The 17410-nt window shown below is 35.9% G+C and overlaps 1 protein-coding gene across 1 annotated transcript; it reads left to right on the forward strand.

Moving 5' to 3' along the window:
• The first annotated feature begins 93 nt into the window (after window positions 1-93).
• Window positions 94-2298, forward strand: LOC149786923 (uncharacterized). Its single transcript, XM_089978297.1, has 3 exons — window positions 94-573; window positions 1072-1338; window positions 1669-2298. Exons 1-3 carry the CDS (start codon window positions 434-436, stop codon window positions 2126-2128), a joined length of 867 nt encoding a protein of 288 aa, XP_089834423.1. The 5' UTR covers window positions 94-433; the 3' UTR covers window positions 2129-2298.
• The last annotated feature ends 15112 nt before the right edge of the window (window positions 2299-17410 follow it).

The following is a 17410-nucleotide window of genomic DNA, read 5'->3' on the forward strand; positions in this document are numbered from 1 at the left end:
AATAAAAAAACTGAAGATGACTTGAAATTGTTCATGGCTTCTCTTCAGAGGGATGGAAACAAAGATTCCCAGAGTTTATCCCACCAACAGATCTAAACCAACATATATCTCATTTCATCTTATCTGTCAGGAAAAAAGGAGGTGATGAATTTGAACCATCATCACTTAGAGGTATGATATCATCAATTGATCGCTATCTACGCACAAAGTCGTATGGTGTTTCCATAATAAATGACATTCAATTTGACAAGAGTAGATCTGTTCTAAAAATGAAGCTGAAGGATCTAAAGAAGTTGGGAAAAGGCAACAAACCGAGGGCATCAGACCCAATTTCTGACCAGGACCTACAGAAGATGTATGAGGCTAAGACTCTGGGTGCTGACAATCCGACTGCTCTTTTATATTCAATGTGGCTCACCTGTACCACTTTGGTATGCGGACAGGAAAGGAAACACACAACCTGCAGTGGGGTGACATCTCCCAGCAAGTAGATGACAGCAACCAGGAGTATATTGTGTATAATACTGAAAGACAGACAAAAACAAGAACCGGAGTGAATGAAAGAAATATAAGGTAAAGAATGTTATGGATCCTTGCAAATACTTTGAATAAGGACAAAATAATTAAAACATAGAATTACCATGAATAAGTGCATAATGTAAAAATAATGAATGTCATACATTTCTGAAAATTTGCTTAGTGTATAAAATAAGCCAGTTTGAAAAGTTTTACCTGCTAGAAAACAAAAATAACCTTTTATTTTCTTCCGTCACTCTGATGTAACAAGAAGTGTCAAAACTCATTGCCAGTGCTGCACATTAAACACTATGCTGGTTATTGAGTTCCTGGTATACTTCAAATCAAATAACAAAGTACCCCAAAAAACTCAAGTTAGCAAGCATAGGTTTCAGTTCATTATCCTTGTAAAAGCTGAACGAGTTGAAGGGATCTGAAAAGAAAATAATGCATCATCCTTGAATCAATCAAGTTTTAATTTGTCATTAAGACAAATGATTGTACATGCGTACAAGTGAATAAAATCTAATGAAGTAATTCATTCTATTTTTTCAGACTAGCAAAACCAAGAGAATATGCCATACCTGACATACCTCAGAAAGACCCTGTAGGTCTTTACAAACTTTATAGAAACAAGCGTCCTGCAGATATGAATGTCCCTGAGAGTCCCTTTTTTCTCTTAATAAATGTGGCAAACCCCAAACCTGGACAGTGCTGGTACAAAAAGACACCAATGGGGATCAACAAGTTATATGGGATCATGAAGAAAATGATGACTGATACAGGTGTCTCTCCTACTGACAAGCGTATAACTCCTTACAGGTAAATTCTAAATACTTATTTATCACATGCAAATGTCATTACATTTAAGTAGATGCAATCTCATTGAAGTAATCCTGTTCAATTCAAAATACCATAGATAACCTTTGCTAATCTGAAATTTTCATCTGCACCTTAGCATAATATGAAGACAGTTGTAACATGTTAAAAATACAGTAATAATGCAATTTACCTGTATCATAGCAAGTACTTTGGTGAAACTGTGTAAGTACAGAAAAATGTAAAACTACGGTAAGCTATGAATACATGCATGTACGTACCACTTGCATACATGTAATTATACTGTTTACAATTTACACTTTCTATTTATAGTGTTCGGAAACACCTCATCCAGAAGCTCAATGATGAAGGAATTTCAGCGATTCAAATAGTTCAAATATCAGGACACAAAAACATCAACTCATTAAATAACTACAGTAACTTAAACCCCGCCCAAAGAAAAAATATTTCAAACATTTTGTGTAAAGTACCTGCATTATCATATGTCCTCCAGCCTGCCATACGTGAAACAGCCCCACCAATGGCACCAGCGACCGTCAGCTCCTCTACAAAAGAATGTCAATCAATTCCTGGACATGAATTCCCTGGTATTCTTACAAATGCAATTATTCACGGCGACGTCCATATACACTTTCAGCAAAGAAGCGAAACTCAGTCGCTTTCACAGACTACACAGTACGTCAGTGGTAAAAATGCGAAGAGCAGCGGGAGTGTGTCTTCACAGCCGAGGAAATGGAGACGTATTATTTCCAGTGACACCGACAGTGAATAAAATACACTTGAAATGTCCACTAGATCCTGCATATTTGTATTAAAGTTTCTCACATGATCCTGAACTCTTGTTATTTTAGCCAAATTCAACTTCATTCACTCACCGTTATCACCGATTCGAATGTTAAAAAATGGCGTCTCGTCAATTTCACTTTGGTTTAACGTTTTTAATATTTTCTTGCGCGCTAATAAAAAAAAAACAGTTATACATTGATGAATTACTTGTGGTTGTTTTCTTATTAATAATCCCTGCCTGTTATCCTTGAAACTTGAAGTTTGTTATTCTGGAAATATCAGTTAATTTGTATCAATCTGATGTGGAACTAATTTTGTGCGCAGGTACACATAGCACAGCAGAACATGTACGCTAAACAGCTGACATTACCGTAAGAAATCTGCTAATTCACTGTGTCACAAACTTTAGGTAGCCAAAGTATGTGAGCATAAAATAAAAAGAATATTTGCTTGAAACGAGTGAATAACGGATACATTTCATCTCGTGGGTGAAAAACTCTAGCATTTTCATTCACTCGATGAAATATATCCGTTATTCACTCGTTTCAAGCAAATATTTTTCTATATATTTTCTTTTTTTATTCTCCACGAACCCCACGATGCACAAGTATCGATATTTAATTTTTCCAACGATCCTGAATATTTTTTATTGAAGTAAAATGAATCCGTAGCGACTCTGACAGCAAACTCAGAAATCTTATTTATCATCGATGATAGATTTATCGAAACGCATGCTAACAGTGAAGATCTTAAATGTGTAAACTGCGGTGACTCACCGTCCATGTAACTCACATTTGTACCTAGTTTGTTTCCACTTGAGCTATTTCTCGACTTATAAACGTGTTTCTATTCGTTGTATCAGCGATTATCAAATCTAACTCATGATCTTATGATCCTCCTTGGGTGAACTTTCCAATTATGTTTCTGCCAAGATCTTTTGCGATTTTACCCTCGTAATCGGTCAAATCGGGATTTTTATCATCGGAATATTCCTTTTGCTGTGGTAACCAAACTTCGGTTTGTTTTCGATATGATATAATTGCTTCACTGATCGTCAGCGATACTAGTATTTTACAATCAAGCATATACCGTAATAGTACTATGGGTACCCAGCGTTTTTCTGAAAAAAATGCCTACCGAACCAAACAGAACAAATCGTATGGAGATCTTTAGCAAACTCGAATGATTCGACACAAGCAAATCTAGTCAGGTCAAAATCCGGTAATGGTCCATTGATCGATATTCGCGTCATTTCGAGTGTCGAATGACCAAATCTTTTAAAGTATACAGAACAATCTCCGTATCCAAGAAAACTTCTCGGATAACATGCAACCATATCAGCCGAAATAACATCTTTATGATCGTATTTAGTATTCCACAATCCACCTTGTCCGTAATCGACACAACTCGATATTATATCATCAAGAAAAGTAGACCGAGTTGGTTTCCACAAATTTTTCTTTCTAGCAAACTGAGCCGCAACTGACGGAACAGTTAAACCGTTGCTCAATAGTTCTTCAGTAACATCAGTATATTTTATTGCAAGATTTTTCATTTTTGTGTGAAGAAGATCTGTTCGATAAATAACGCCATTAGGTCGTACAAACTGATCATACTTACTTTTTCTTCCATGCAAATACTTCCATCTGGTCTAATCAGTTCACCATCGTTTTCAGAACTCTGAAATAACCATACTGACAGAGGATCGTTTTTACTTACTTCGTTAATAAAATCAAATATATTATCAACATAAAATTTAACAGTTCGATTTCGTGGAAATATTGTTACTGCGCTAGTCCAGGCCTGCGCATTGTGATCAATAATTTCAATCGAAGCTCCTTTTGATTTATATTTTGATTCAAACAATATTTGTCCTGTTATTGCTCTTACAGTTATTGGGAATTTTAGTTTTTTTTCCTAACTCAGCGACATCTTTGATAGACGCCCCGGTATCTTTAACCATTTCTCCCCACTCCGTTATTATTTTACGTCTTTTATCCGTTTCCACGAGTCAAAATGGTAAAGTGTTATGTTACCCGTCCAGTTACACAATTTATTTTTGAAAATTACATCGGTTTCAGATTATCATCGCTACGTTTCTCATTTATCGGATAGATTCCGTACATAACTGCTGTTATAGGATACGCTCGTTCATAATTCGGTTTGTCAATACCAGTCAACATTCCTGGTTTGGAATTTCTACTCAGTATGGCAATTTTTTCACCATGGCGTACAGGATCATATTTGTCATGGATAACGCAATTATCTGTTTCTGTTAGCACGACAAATTTTATTCTGAAAAGATATTTTCGATTGTCAAGGTGATTAATGATAGTTTCTGCTCGTTCGTCATTCATCGTAGCATCGATGATGTTGTTGCGTATAATCTTGAACGTTGACCATACATGATATGCACCATCTTCACTAAATTCTCTCTTGAATTATATTGATCAAACTTTTATTTTTCAGATCAACCAGAATTTTTATTAGCAAGTCAGGAAATATCCTGTCGAGATTAAATTTATTTGTTTTCTTGGGTTTGATTCTGGATAATCTATCGAACTCGTTCATATTATATTTCAAACAAATATTTTTAACTAAAATACTATGTATACAATGTCCCGATGCAAATGGTTGATGATTGGTTCATTAAACCCCTGTAATATACCGTGTAAAAAGGAATTATACGGACAAATCTAGGACCAATACCGTGTCTGCGATGTGGTAGTGGAGGTAAACGTAAAGAACAGTTGTGTGCGCGTGGTGGTGGAAAAAGATAAAGAGAACTTAAAATATACTATGATAAAAAACATAATGACCCCGACTCGGTCAATGACGGAGCTATAAAATCCGTAGAGGACTATCTAATTAGTTTTCAGGCAAATTATGATTTAAACAAATAATATTATATATATGGAGCAAAATATAAATCACGAGTTTGTAAAGCATCATATAATGACAAACTACGAAGCAAATCGTGATGGTTTAATCAGACACTGTCAGAGGAAAGTACCAGTTGGATTTGTTGTTAATCACGGTTATCTCATGATTAGTGTTGGGAAGAAAAGATATTACTGTCACCCATTCACATACGAGTGTTTCTTTGGAGTGATCAAAGATGGTCTTGTGATTGATCACATCAACGGTGTGAAAACCGGCAATAGTTTATCCAAACTTCAAGCTATTAGACAGAGCGAGAACTTTGCACAGGGAGGGACTCGTAAAAAAACAGTTGCAAGGAGGGTGGTTAAATCTGCAAATGTAAATACTGGTGAAGACAAAACGTTTCAATCAATGTATACTGCTGCGAGATATTTTGATATCAACTAGCATGTGGTAAAATACGTCGTAGAAAATATAACCAAATCTACCTTTCCCAGGAAATATAAGCAAAGAATCATCTTCCAATATCAATAATGGATATAAAATATTATCTCTAGTAAGTAATTACCTCAAATTATATTTATTAAGCATTTATTTTATTTTTTTATTTTTGGGTCCTCAATTCGCCCATATACTGCTTACGACTTGAGCGAAGGGAGATAATTCTGTAAATATATATCACCGTAGATTGTGATTTTTATGGTCGTAATTAGTTAGTCATCCATCTACGTCGTAATTAATATCACTGATGTAACCTAAGTGTACTAGTAGAAGGATATTTATGGTTTCTATCTTACAAAACAGAAACATAAACGTGGTTAGATCGTACAGGACACACGGTACTAATTATACGGATGAACTGTGAACCAGTCTAGAAATGTGCGAGTAATAATAGAGTATTTACGGGTTTGGTGGTCCATAATTGGTTAATAATGAAAATTAAAATTTTAGTAAAAATATCTTTTGAGAGGTTATCCTATATGTAATTTAAAAAAAATATAGACAAATATCTACTGATGCAATTTTAGCATTCTTACAGGCTTGACTCAGGAGTACACAATAATGAAAGTAGTACCTGATTCATGTGGTGCAGAGTCAATAACATGTGTTTCATGCACATGTATGTAAACAAAATGCCGCGGGTCATATGGTGTTCTCCACACATAAGCTTGCACCGAGGTCAGATGTGCATGGAGAATTATAGGTCTCATCATCAGCACCCAGAAATTTTAAGTTACTGAATTTTGAATATGATGGTGTTTCCATATGTTTACTATTGGAGTTGACTTAGTATCGTGTGTCCTACAATATAACAAGTTATGTTTAGATCTGTTACGAGAACTCGAGGCAGAACAAGCTGTTTGAGTACAGATATTTACAATCTGTTCAGGAACCGCTGTTATAATACAGAAATATTTAAACCGATCTGTATGTAATTATAACGGCGCCGTGGTAGGATATGTACATATATTTTTTCAGACTCGATTTTATCAAGGCAGAACACGCTGTTTGAGTGCAGATATTTACAATCTGTTCAGAAACCGCTGTTATATACATAAATTTTGTGCAGAAATATATATAGTTTACAGTGTGTTCAGAAACCGATATGTAGGTAACTATAAAACGTTTAATGGTGCAGTGGTCAGAGTTTTGGTGAAAATAATTCAATTTTACTATACTTCCGCTATTATGATAAAAGACTATTTTTTCAATGCAGAAACCACTGTTTTAGTGCAGAAATACTTACAGTGTGTTCAGAAACCGCTGTTTTATTACATAAATATTTACAATCTGTTCAGAAAGCGCTGTTTTAATGCAGAAATATATATAGCTTACAATCTATTCAGAAACCGATCTGTAGGTAACTATATATTAATTTATAATACGTATATCTGTCAGATGCTTCCCTAGCTCATTGTTAGAGTGTCGAATTACGAAACTCGAGGTCCGGCGATCGAGTCCCATGACTGACACCTGTCGGTGGTTACTCTTATTTGCGACTTTTATATTTTCCGCTATAAAATATAATTACTGTGGCCCTGTAACCCGGCTTGATAATCAGGATCAACCGTAGTTCGTTATTACAGATTCTTGGTTCATTTATATAACAGTACTACAGAAATGTGTAATAAACCAACTAGTAGATTTCAGTTTCTTCTGACATTACTGCTTCATTTTAACCTTAATGGAAAATTACTGAAATCGGTTACTGCTCCATTCTGAGGTCAACGGAAAATTACTGGCATCGGCTACTGCTCCATTCTAAGGTCAATGGCATATTACTGAAACCGGTTAATGCTCCATTTCAACCTCAATAGAAATTACTGTAATCGGTTACTGCTCCATTCTGAGGTCAATGGAAAATTACTGGCACTGGTTACTTTTCCATTTCGAACTCAATGGAAAATTACTGGCATCGGTCACTGCTCCATTCTGAGGTAAATGGAAAATTACTGACACTGGTTGAAAAGGGTGTTGTGCGTGGGGAATACCCCGTATTAAAATTTATGTACAGTGTTGTCACTCACCAAACACACCCACTGAACTTACTAGAATGCGGTGGTATATGAGGATTATATTTGCGACTGTTTCATATTTAAAAATTTAATTTAAAGATATATATATATATATATCACCCAATCAGGTGCTACTTCAGGCCAACGTAAAACATTTCTGATCGATGATTGATAGATATCAACGACATAATCAGGAGAGTGTATTTCAACCTTAGCGGATAAGGCTGGTTCATAAACGTTAATCGATATTTTTGATTCTTTTCCTGTTATTGATTTTATTCTGCGCTGACTCGCTCAGTCTGATAACTACCATTTGGTATTCCAACAACAACCCAGTCAGATGTTTCCTGGGTGCTATCGGCACTAGGTTTGTTCTTATCAGCAAATACAACCGAATTATTTGCTGATGTGCCATTAAATGATTTCGATCTGATATTTGGCCAACTATGATATACCCGTAATTGCGCTAGTGCAATTTCTTTTACTAGAATAGCAGTTGGAAAGTGTATGCTAAATTCAGGAGTAGTCGAACTTACTGAGATCATTGTTGTTTTTGGTGGATTTGTGTTTGTCACGATCTGCTGGAGTAGCTCTATTGACGTTGCCATTATTATTACTCGTACCTTTAATACCAGCGCAGTTTTATGTTTTAGTCATTTCTGAAAACTCGAAATCAGAAATTATTCCATCACTGAGGCTTGCTGATAACAACGAAGATAACTTGGATTATGCAACCGTCGCTGTGTGTAATATTATCATGTAATCGGATACTTTTTCCTTCATGCAGGTGCATATTTGTTTGCGATGATATTAAGAACACCTGCAATCGTTATTGTAGCTGAAATACAGGTTGTGACGGCTAATGGTGCCATAATTGTCATTGTTGATAATAACACGCAGGTGGACACAACAACAGCGGATACTGTATAAACAATCACGTCGACTATAACCAATCGTCGTCGATATTTTTTTACTTTTACCGTATATTTTTCGACGATATCTTTTAGCGCTGTTTGCCATTCACGTGTTTGATTGTACCTATAATGTTGCGATGCATCGTCGATTGAGGTACTCTTTGTATTTTATTCAGTAACCGATTGATGTGTTTCAGCTACAAATTTCAGACGCCACCAGTAGGATGTTGCGGTTAATTTCTTATCAGCTGCTTCCAGAATAAATGTTTCTTCGATTCCCTTGTTTATTATGATATACACAACTCCAGAAATCTTATCAGTTGAATGTTGCCATGGATATGTTGTAATATCTCGAATTTTGCAGCACTGAACACAGACAGCCTGTACACGCCAGTGACTGTTGCGGTATATTTAAGAGTATTATTTTTCTGTGACCACGTTGCAAATCCCGATGATACTGTGTATACGATGTTGGTAATATGCTCGGGAGTTACTCCCGCTGAAATTTTAATCAGACTAACTTTATTGACGATCTCCGGAATCCCCGTTACTATATTTTCTTGTGTTTTTTTTTTTATCGTATCAATGTTAGTTTTGATATCAGAGAGTTTCATATCAGCGGTGGGCGGAGTACCAAAGAATTCCTCTGCGGTTTCATTAATTTTTTGAAAGTTTCTACGAAGTCTTGCAAACGCGTTTACGTGAACGTCATGCTCGACCCACAACGTGGATAATTTACCATCTACGGTGTTGTAGTTGGTGTCAACATATCTTTTTCGTTGCGGCATCTTCGTCGGATGTTGGATCTCTGAGCACTACTGTCTTATTCCCGTTCATGCTGAGTTCTCCCGTCATTGTGTCGCCGGTGTTTCTTAAACGATAAGCAAACGCTTCTTGTAATTTTATTCTGATGATTGCAAACGACATACTTGAATCCCTGATTTTTCCGTCATTAGTTAACACAGGGATGTTATTCGTGACCGTACCAAGTACTCGTCGAACTATATCATTCCATTTGATATTGCTAGTTTTTAGCTTGCCATATCGATCTTGAAAAATAACATCCTCATCTGGGTCAACTCTAGCAAGATTCATAATATCAGCTAGTTCATCTTTAGTCGCGTACTTCGACAGATCAATGTGATCAGACTTTTTTTTAACGCCGGTAGAAGAAGATCTCTTTTTGTAAATATCAACCATTATATAAGATTCTTGATCTAAGATCTGTTTAAAACACCTTGCGCGCAACGAAGCGGTTACTCGTATAATCATGCACTACTTTATGTGGCGGTTTGGATGATTTTGACATAGCGTTAAGTACATTAATTGCATCTCGGCCACATATTGGCGAATCTATCATTGGTTGTGTGGGTAGCGTTCAATACCAGACTAGCGTGTGAAGTGGCGCGACATACTTGATAAACTCACCCGGTGGAGCTAACCCGTACGAATCAAAATAAACGATTCCACGTGGATCAACCGCGTACGATACCCAATGAGTACCGGGTGCTGGATTTGAGTCGAGATCAATAATACCCGTTTCGAGTTCGTTCGGTTGTTTTGATAATTGATCTCGCATAAAAACACCTCTGAATTTTTTTTATATTTTTAATCGTTTAGCAGTATCACGTAAATCAAAATTTGACATCGGTGTGAAGTTTAGGCTCCTGGAATCCTCAGACCTTTTCTTAGATAGGTCCCTGGTAATCTTAGACCTCTCCCCAGGTAAATTCCTGGTAATCTTAGACCCTTTCTCGTTTTTATATCCTTTTCTTGTTGCTTTCTTCAGTGCCATTCAAGCAGCGGTTCCAACAGCACCTAACGCAGCTGCTTTTGCTATGGCTGGAGCGGTAGCAGCCGGTATTGCTGCAAGAAGTGGAATTATACCACCTGTTTTAACCATATCTTTAACAGCACTCGGAGAAAGATGAAGTTGAACTCCAGTTTTTGACTTTAGTGCTTTTTTGAAGTGTTTTACTTGATTCTTGGTTAGTGACAGTTTATTTGGACCACCACTAGAAATCTGATCTTGTTTTAATGTTAATTTTGTCCCACATACGCTCGCGTCTTTTGATTGTAATGTTTTCACCTGACTGGGAGTCAGAGTGACATTAACATGACTGTACGACATTTTATGATAAATATTCGTGTTTTTAAATAACACAATTAAAGATTTTCCAAAGGTGCATCAACAACTCTCAATCGACCGCTACCACTTTCAAGTAACATCGCTTTGTCGCTAAGTATGACCGCAATTACTCTGTAATTAACACCACCACCTGTATTTAATGTTGCTTTGAGATGTATATCAACAACAGATTGTTTTGATAGATCAAGATGCTCCAGCGAAAAGTAATAGATCGGATATAGTGTTGTAAAATCTAACTGTGATATTTGCAAACCGGTATCCACATTTTGATCACGTCCCATGAATGACATCAAACGATGATAAACACGTCCTATATGATTTTGTTCATAATTTCGTTGTATAATTTATGTTGGTTCTTGTTGTCCATTTATTCGCAAAGAGATATCTGTGATACCTAGTTTGTCAAATATCATATGGGTACGTTCTTGATTATTTAAACGATCATAATTCTGAAACGTAATAAAAAGATGCCGCGGTGAAGAAACACCTTGTTGTGATGCTATATACCATGCAAACTGACCGTTAGTATCACTTTGTGTACTATCCGCGCTTGTTGTCAACTATGACAACAAGGATTTACCACCTGTGTCCATGAAATAAAGTAATTGTTTGTTCTTCTGCGATCGTTTGAGTCATCACCGGCATCAACAAGGAAAATTTTGTTAATACTTCTTTACCAGAATCACCAGCAGGTCTCCAGCTTGCATCGTTATCATCACCATTTCTTAAAAAAACAACCGTGTATCTAGCTCCACAAAAAAAAAAAAAAACGTTTGCAACATTCCTACGAAATCCAAAACTATGCGATGGTGGAATTGTACATGAAAAACTTCTATCACCTCCTAGCAACATATTTTTACGTGCTGCGAATCCCAGGTTAAAATTCGGATTAGCACCATGAACTACTGGCGGCACATCAGCGTCAGCGTTTCCTGCAAAATTTCTTGGTCGTCTTATATTATAGGATTCTCATCTGGGTGACCAGTTTTATCTTTTACAAACATCATCGTGGGACCTGCTGATCTTGTATAATCATCAGAATATCTTGCTAATCCTATTATTGTTGTAGCAACGTTGACATCTTTCTGAATCGATTCAATATTTTTTCCATCAATCATATATGTGGCGCTATCAAATAATGCCATAATACCGTTGTTGACAAAACCAAGTTTTACTGCATCTGCGTAATTATCAGCGTTTGTTCTTACAATTTTACTTTCTACCTGAATAAAATATCTACTTGTATCATGAACTTGTAGTTCAATTCTTCCACGTTGATCTGGTAATCGTGCGTCATAAAAATAAAACTGATAATCACGCACAGACTCATCCTTATGGACAGCTGCTTCCATGTCAGATGCTGTGTCGGACATGCTCTTGAATATCTTATTATAATTATTTTCGTCTAACACAAGAATCATCCGCTTCCTGATATTAAACTTGAAATATTATTTCCTTATTCACCGATTCCTTGATATGCTAGTGCTGCTAGTTTTTATATTTGCAGCTTGATTTATTATTTTACTGACGTCTGCGGACATAATTTCAGTACTTGGTAATTTTACTGGTTGTGATTTTCGTCTTATTAATCGAGCTAGTCTATCTTTGACCCCCGAGAACGCCTAACCAGCAACATTGATAATTGCACCAGGAGTTATTCACGAACAACATCAATAGCTTTCTTCGATAATTGTTTTGCGACAGGTGCTACGTTTGGGGCTATCCTTCTAAATAATCCTTGAGCAACATCACCAAATCCATCTCCGTAAATTGCTCTGTAGATTAGTAATCGTGAGTTTACTACTCTGACAGGTACGGATTTACGATGATTATTGTGTACAATCATCTTATTTTATTTACCATGTATCTAATCATGCTGCCTAATCATCAACAATTTCATCGATAAGTTCTCGGTAAACGCCGATATCCATAATACCACCTTGAAATAATCGTTGACAAATATCAGCTGCTTCATTAATTATTTCTGGTGAGTTATTTCCAGCACGTATTCCTCCTGTAAGAAATTCTAACCGTTGTACATCATTAAGGATATTATCAGGACAATCAAGATTATTTCCTCCTGATGTAGTCCAGAAAGAACTTCCTACGGCACCGGGAGAATCATCATCATCCTTCCTTGCCAACGTCTGTTCCCTTTCTCTTTTAAACTCCTCAATTGGCTTCCTCAGTGTAGTAAGTCGTCGGGTTTTGCCCGTTGCATGGTTGAAGGTTTTTGCTGCGGTGAAGGAATTTGTTCTATTTGTTGTCTTTCTATTTGTTGCAAAGGTGGAGGAAGTTGATATGAAGGTTTTTGCTCTTGTTCTATTTGTTCTAGTCTCATTTCATCAAGTGTTTTTATTCCTTTAGCAAGTCTATCGTATCTATAATCATTACTTTTTACTTGTTTTGTGTTGCAATATATACGATATACACAATTAACAAATTTTTCGTTGTTTGTTTTTCATGGCCGGGTTTTAATTTTTCAGATTTATTATATATACCAAATAATATGTTTTCGGGTAAATCATCTTCTTCAGTATTTCTACCATCTTCGATAAACTCCTCTCTAAATTTTTCAGTCAGTTTAACATTCTCTCTTCCTGTTTTAGGTTTAGGTGGAAGTTTTTTTTTTTTTTTCACGTCGGCCATTTCAGTACGAATTTTACCAATACCCTCAAGTTTTTTTTCATCGACGGGTAGAGGTTGAGCCGCAGCTATATCAGTTGGAAGATCTCGTAAAATCTTTTTTGTTTGTTTAGTTCTTCTTGCTATTTTTTCCGTTTCTTCTGCAGTTTATTTTGATACCGAAAGTAGATGTTCTTTGATGACAGTTTTAACTTTCTCAGTAGCTGCAGTGACGGGTTTAAATAGTTTTTTTTAGCGTCTTCTTCATGTTCAATTTGTGCTTCCTGCTGCGCTCGTAAGTTGTCTCTGAATGAATCTCTGACAGGACGAAATTTCTTAATTGCTTCTAATCGTTCTCGAGCTATTCTTGCAGTATGAGATTCCGAATGTACCATTATTATTGATGTAATATAATGGTTTAATTACAGTAGCAGGGAGGCACGACCTCAAGTTGGTTCAATTTTTGTGATGTAGTCGCTATTAGCAAGTTCATGGTCGGAGAAATAGCGTGATAACCCCCAAGAGGGTCTATTAGAGAGGAACTCTCGGATAGAGTGCACAACGTAGTTAGTTATTTTGATTATTGAGGTTATTAATCCCTTTTTTAGAAAGGTTTATTTCGGTATTTGAACGCTTCTGCAAAAAGGTCTGTTCAAAACCCCCTGCTGCTAGCCAGCGTAGTCACAGGGTTGGGTTGTTTAGCTCGGGAAGGTCTTATTGTCTTCGGTCGAAATAAAGTAGTCTGATACATTAGATCTAAGACTTTTAATTATTTCTGTGCAGTTTCCTGTTTGTGGCTGTTGGAACATTTTGCTATTGAGACAAAGAAGAAAACAAAAGAAAATAAAATAAAAAATAAAACATGCAAACCAGTTTCTTTCAACAGCATTTAGCCGATTTCTGTATCTGGTATGCTGCTTTACAGCTAAAACGGATTCAGTGGAAGACATGGGATTGATTCCCCCCCTCCCCCTTTATAAAATGATAAGTATAACATTTTCGTGTCAAATTTATATAGCATCTATGTTGGGTTTTGGACCGAGACAAAAAAAATCCAAGTCAAGGGGTTACATTATTTGTCTCCTCACGAGGGTTGCCGAGGGGGAGACATATAAAGTAACCCAGCGACTGGGATTTCCTTGTCTTGGTCCAAAACCCAACGTGGATTTCATTTCTCACCCAATAATTTCCTTTGAATTAAAAAAGAACGTCTCACTTGTGCAACATAATTCACGCGCCAATGTTAACATGCGGTGCATTAATAAAAATAAGTTAATATGGACTGTGGCGTGGCCGTGTTATCGAAAGTAAACAGTTTTTATGCGTGAGCCAAACAAAATAACAACATAAAAAGTTGAATAGTATTGATGTATTATCACATTTAATATATGAATGTTATATGATATTAATGATAAATAGTTAATATATATTACAAGAAAATGTTTCATTTTCATCAGCTCCAATTTAGAAAATTATATTGTAAATAATAAAACGATACTGGGCCCACGCCTATGTCGCAGTAGTTTAGGCTATTATTATTACGAAAAGTTACATGCAGCATGAGTGTCCGTGCTTTTGTTATTTACGGGTAATTAGTGATCTGTGTCACTATCGTATATAATTCCTTTTCTTTGGAGGTGATGAAACTGTTTTTGACATACTTGTGTTGTCCTTAATAGTAATTGTAAAATTACCCCCGAGTATAAAAGACCCTCAAAATACGGACCCCAGAGGATAACCATGTGCTAAACTTTCAAATTCACGGATTCTTTGAAAATTTATTTTTCTGTCTTGGAAATATGCCAAGTGCTACCGTAAAATTTGCTTATGGATTAATGTGTTGACGGATAAATGATTCCTTCTGGCTGATAAATGCATCATTTGTCATTAAATATGTTTATTTTTGTTTCAACTGGGGCACAATGGTGATGCTTAACAAAATTATAATAAAGCATGTTTGACTTAACACATTTTCTGCTGTTACTAAATTTTCTGTAGTTGTTAAGAGGGTTGGGAGGCTATGAAGTGTATAGGTCTATAGTCTATGTGCATGGATCAGTGTTTTCTGTCATAGTTCATTTCACACAGCACTGATAATTTTATCCTATCTGTAGCAGTCATTTTTCAGGTCAGCGTCATTAAATGTAGATAAAAGTACACAATTTGTTTCAAACGAAGTATTTAAACCTAGTTACGTAGCTTTAGCTACTTTTATTGACGCAGACCTGAAAATGTATTGAGCTAGCCTTGCATGTAGAATAAAATTGACCTTGCTGTGTGGAACGAACTACCATAATGCCAAAACGTTCGGCATCGTATGCGTTGGTGTTTTTGTCATACTCGAAATGTTTTTGCATGGTGTGTTCTCAAAGATGGATTTACCTTAAGTTAGTATGTTTTTGTTATATATTTGTCGTTGTTGTTTGATTTTAGAACAACTACGTCAAGCCCAGCAGAAGACAACAAGGGTTGTTTTTTTTTAAAGGTAGTTCTGAGCGCGTGGACACCTTGACTGAGACGACTGGTCTGAGATGACTAGACTGAGATAAGAAAACTAAGGTTAGCAAAACAGCTAGATTTCTCGTTCGCATGGGTGAGAAATATTTTTATAACACTTCTTTATGGAATGGTAGCAGGAATACAAAATTTGGTCTATATATGCATCTTAAATTGGTTTAGTGCTTTCTGCTGCTTATTACGGAATCTACTTAACACGATACAAAAACTTCAGAAAGCGCTAATGAACTTATATTGAGTCCAATTGGCGCAATTATTGTTATTTTTAAAACTAATTTATCAATTCTATGTTTTTAGAATATACAGACTCATTTCATTATTTCTGTTGCATTTCGTTCAATATGCTTTGTTATGTATCATATGAAATTCAGTATTATTCCACTTTGCAGTGAAAAGAAAGATAACCAGTGATAGACGTCAAAATAAATTACAACAAAATCGCATTCACATTTGACTGATGAGAAAAAGATATTGCACAGGTTCCGTTAGTTACCCCATGCACGAGCAAGGCCAGATCAGGCCAAGTGATGGGGGAGGGGTGGAAAGCAAAAGTTTAAAAGGGTCCCAAACTTTCATAAAAGGGCCAAAAAGCAAAAATCTATGTATGTATTTACTCAAAGTATGCATATTGCCCAATAAACATGCGCATGAAGAAAACGAAACTTAAATTTCAATTGAAAATTGACTGTACGTTTCTATGTGTACTTTCTCGGGGGCGGGGGTGTGGGGTGGTAGGGGCCTTGACGAGTTCTCTGTAATATTTTGTGTTTTTTAAACTTGAGATTTTTATTATGAAATGGAACGATACCATTCCTTTTCTTATTTGAAATAAATATGTATTATGTTGAATGTAAAACCAAAACCAAATATCCCGGTCGGAAAGAACAATCGAGCCCCATCATTAAATGGCCAGATCCTTGCAGTACACATATATAATTAAACAGGAATGTACATTTAACCTCGTGATTGGATCATTACGTGATTTTTAAATTCAATATATGCTCATTTATTTATTTTTATATTTTTTTTTAAAAAATTGGATGTCAAAATGGAATTTAATTGTCTAAACCTTGGGATGCGAAAGTTGGTTCAGATTCCTTTGAATAAATTGAAAGTGTGAACATACTGCAAAATAGTTCGATGAACCTTTTCAAAATTTACAAAATAAACAAGACATATTTCGTTTATTTTTTATGGAAATTACGATCACTTGATTCTTAAAATGGTACCTGATTTTAAATCACGCATGACGTTTCAATATTTCTGTGGATGGTCGTCATTAATCGAATATTCATATTTTAATCAATAACACTTTCGTTGTTATTGATGCACTATAATTGGAGCTACAAGCATTACGTACAACACGCTAAGACCTTCGTGGCAGAAACGCACCTTTTCCCAAGCTGATATTGACATCGTCCTCTAGTGATAACATTTGATAACAGTAAATACAATGGTTACAGCTTTGACTTCTGCTGAACAACCACAGAAGCCAAGCCTTGATTAAGGAGAGGCGACTTAAGTTTCTAAAGGAGTGAGGTTAATGCTTGAAAACGATTGCCTTGCTCTGATTTGTGGTATGAAAAGAGAACACTATGACATTCCTTGATTTACTTGAAACAAACATATCTTGCAATGAATCAAATTAAAAAAGAATGCCATAG

This window comes from Sinohyriopsis cumingii, chromosome 12, assembly GCF_028554795.1.
Source record: "Sinohyriopsis cumingii isolate HCF-2022 chromosome 12, ASM2855479v2, whole genome shotgun sequence".
Classification (NCBI taxonomy): Eukaryota; Metazoa; Mollusca; class Bivalvia; order Unionida; family Unionidae; genus Sinohyriopsis; species Sinohyriopsis cumingii.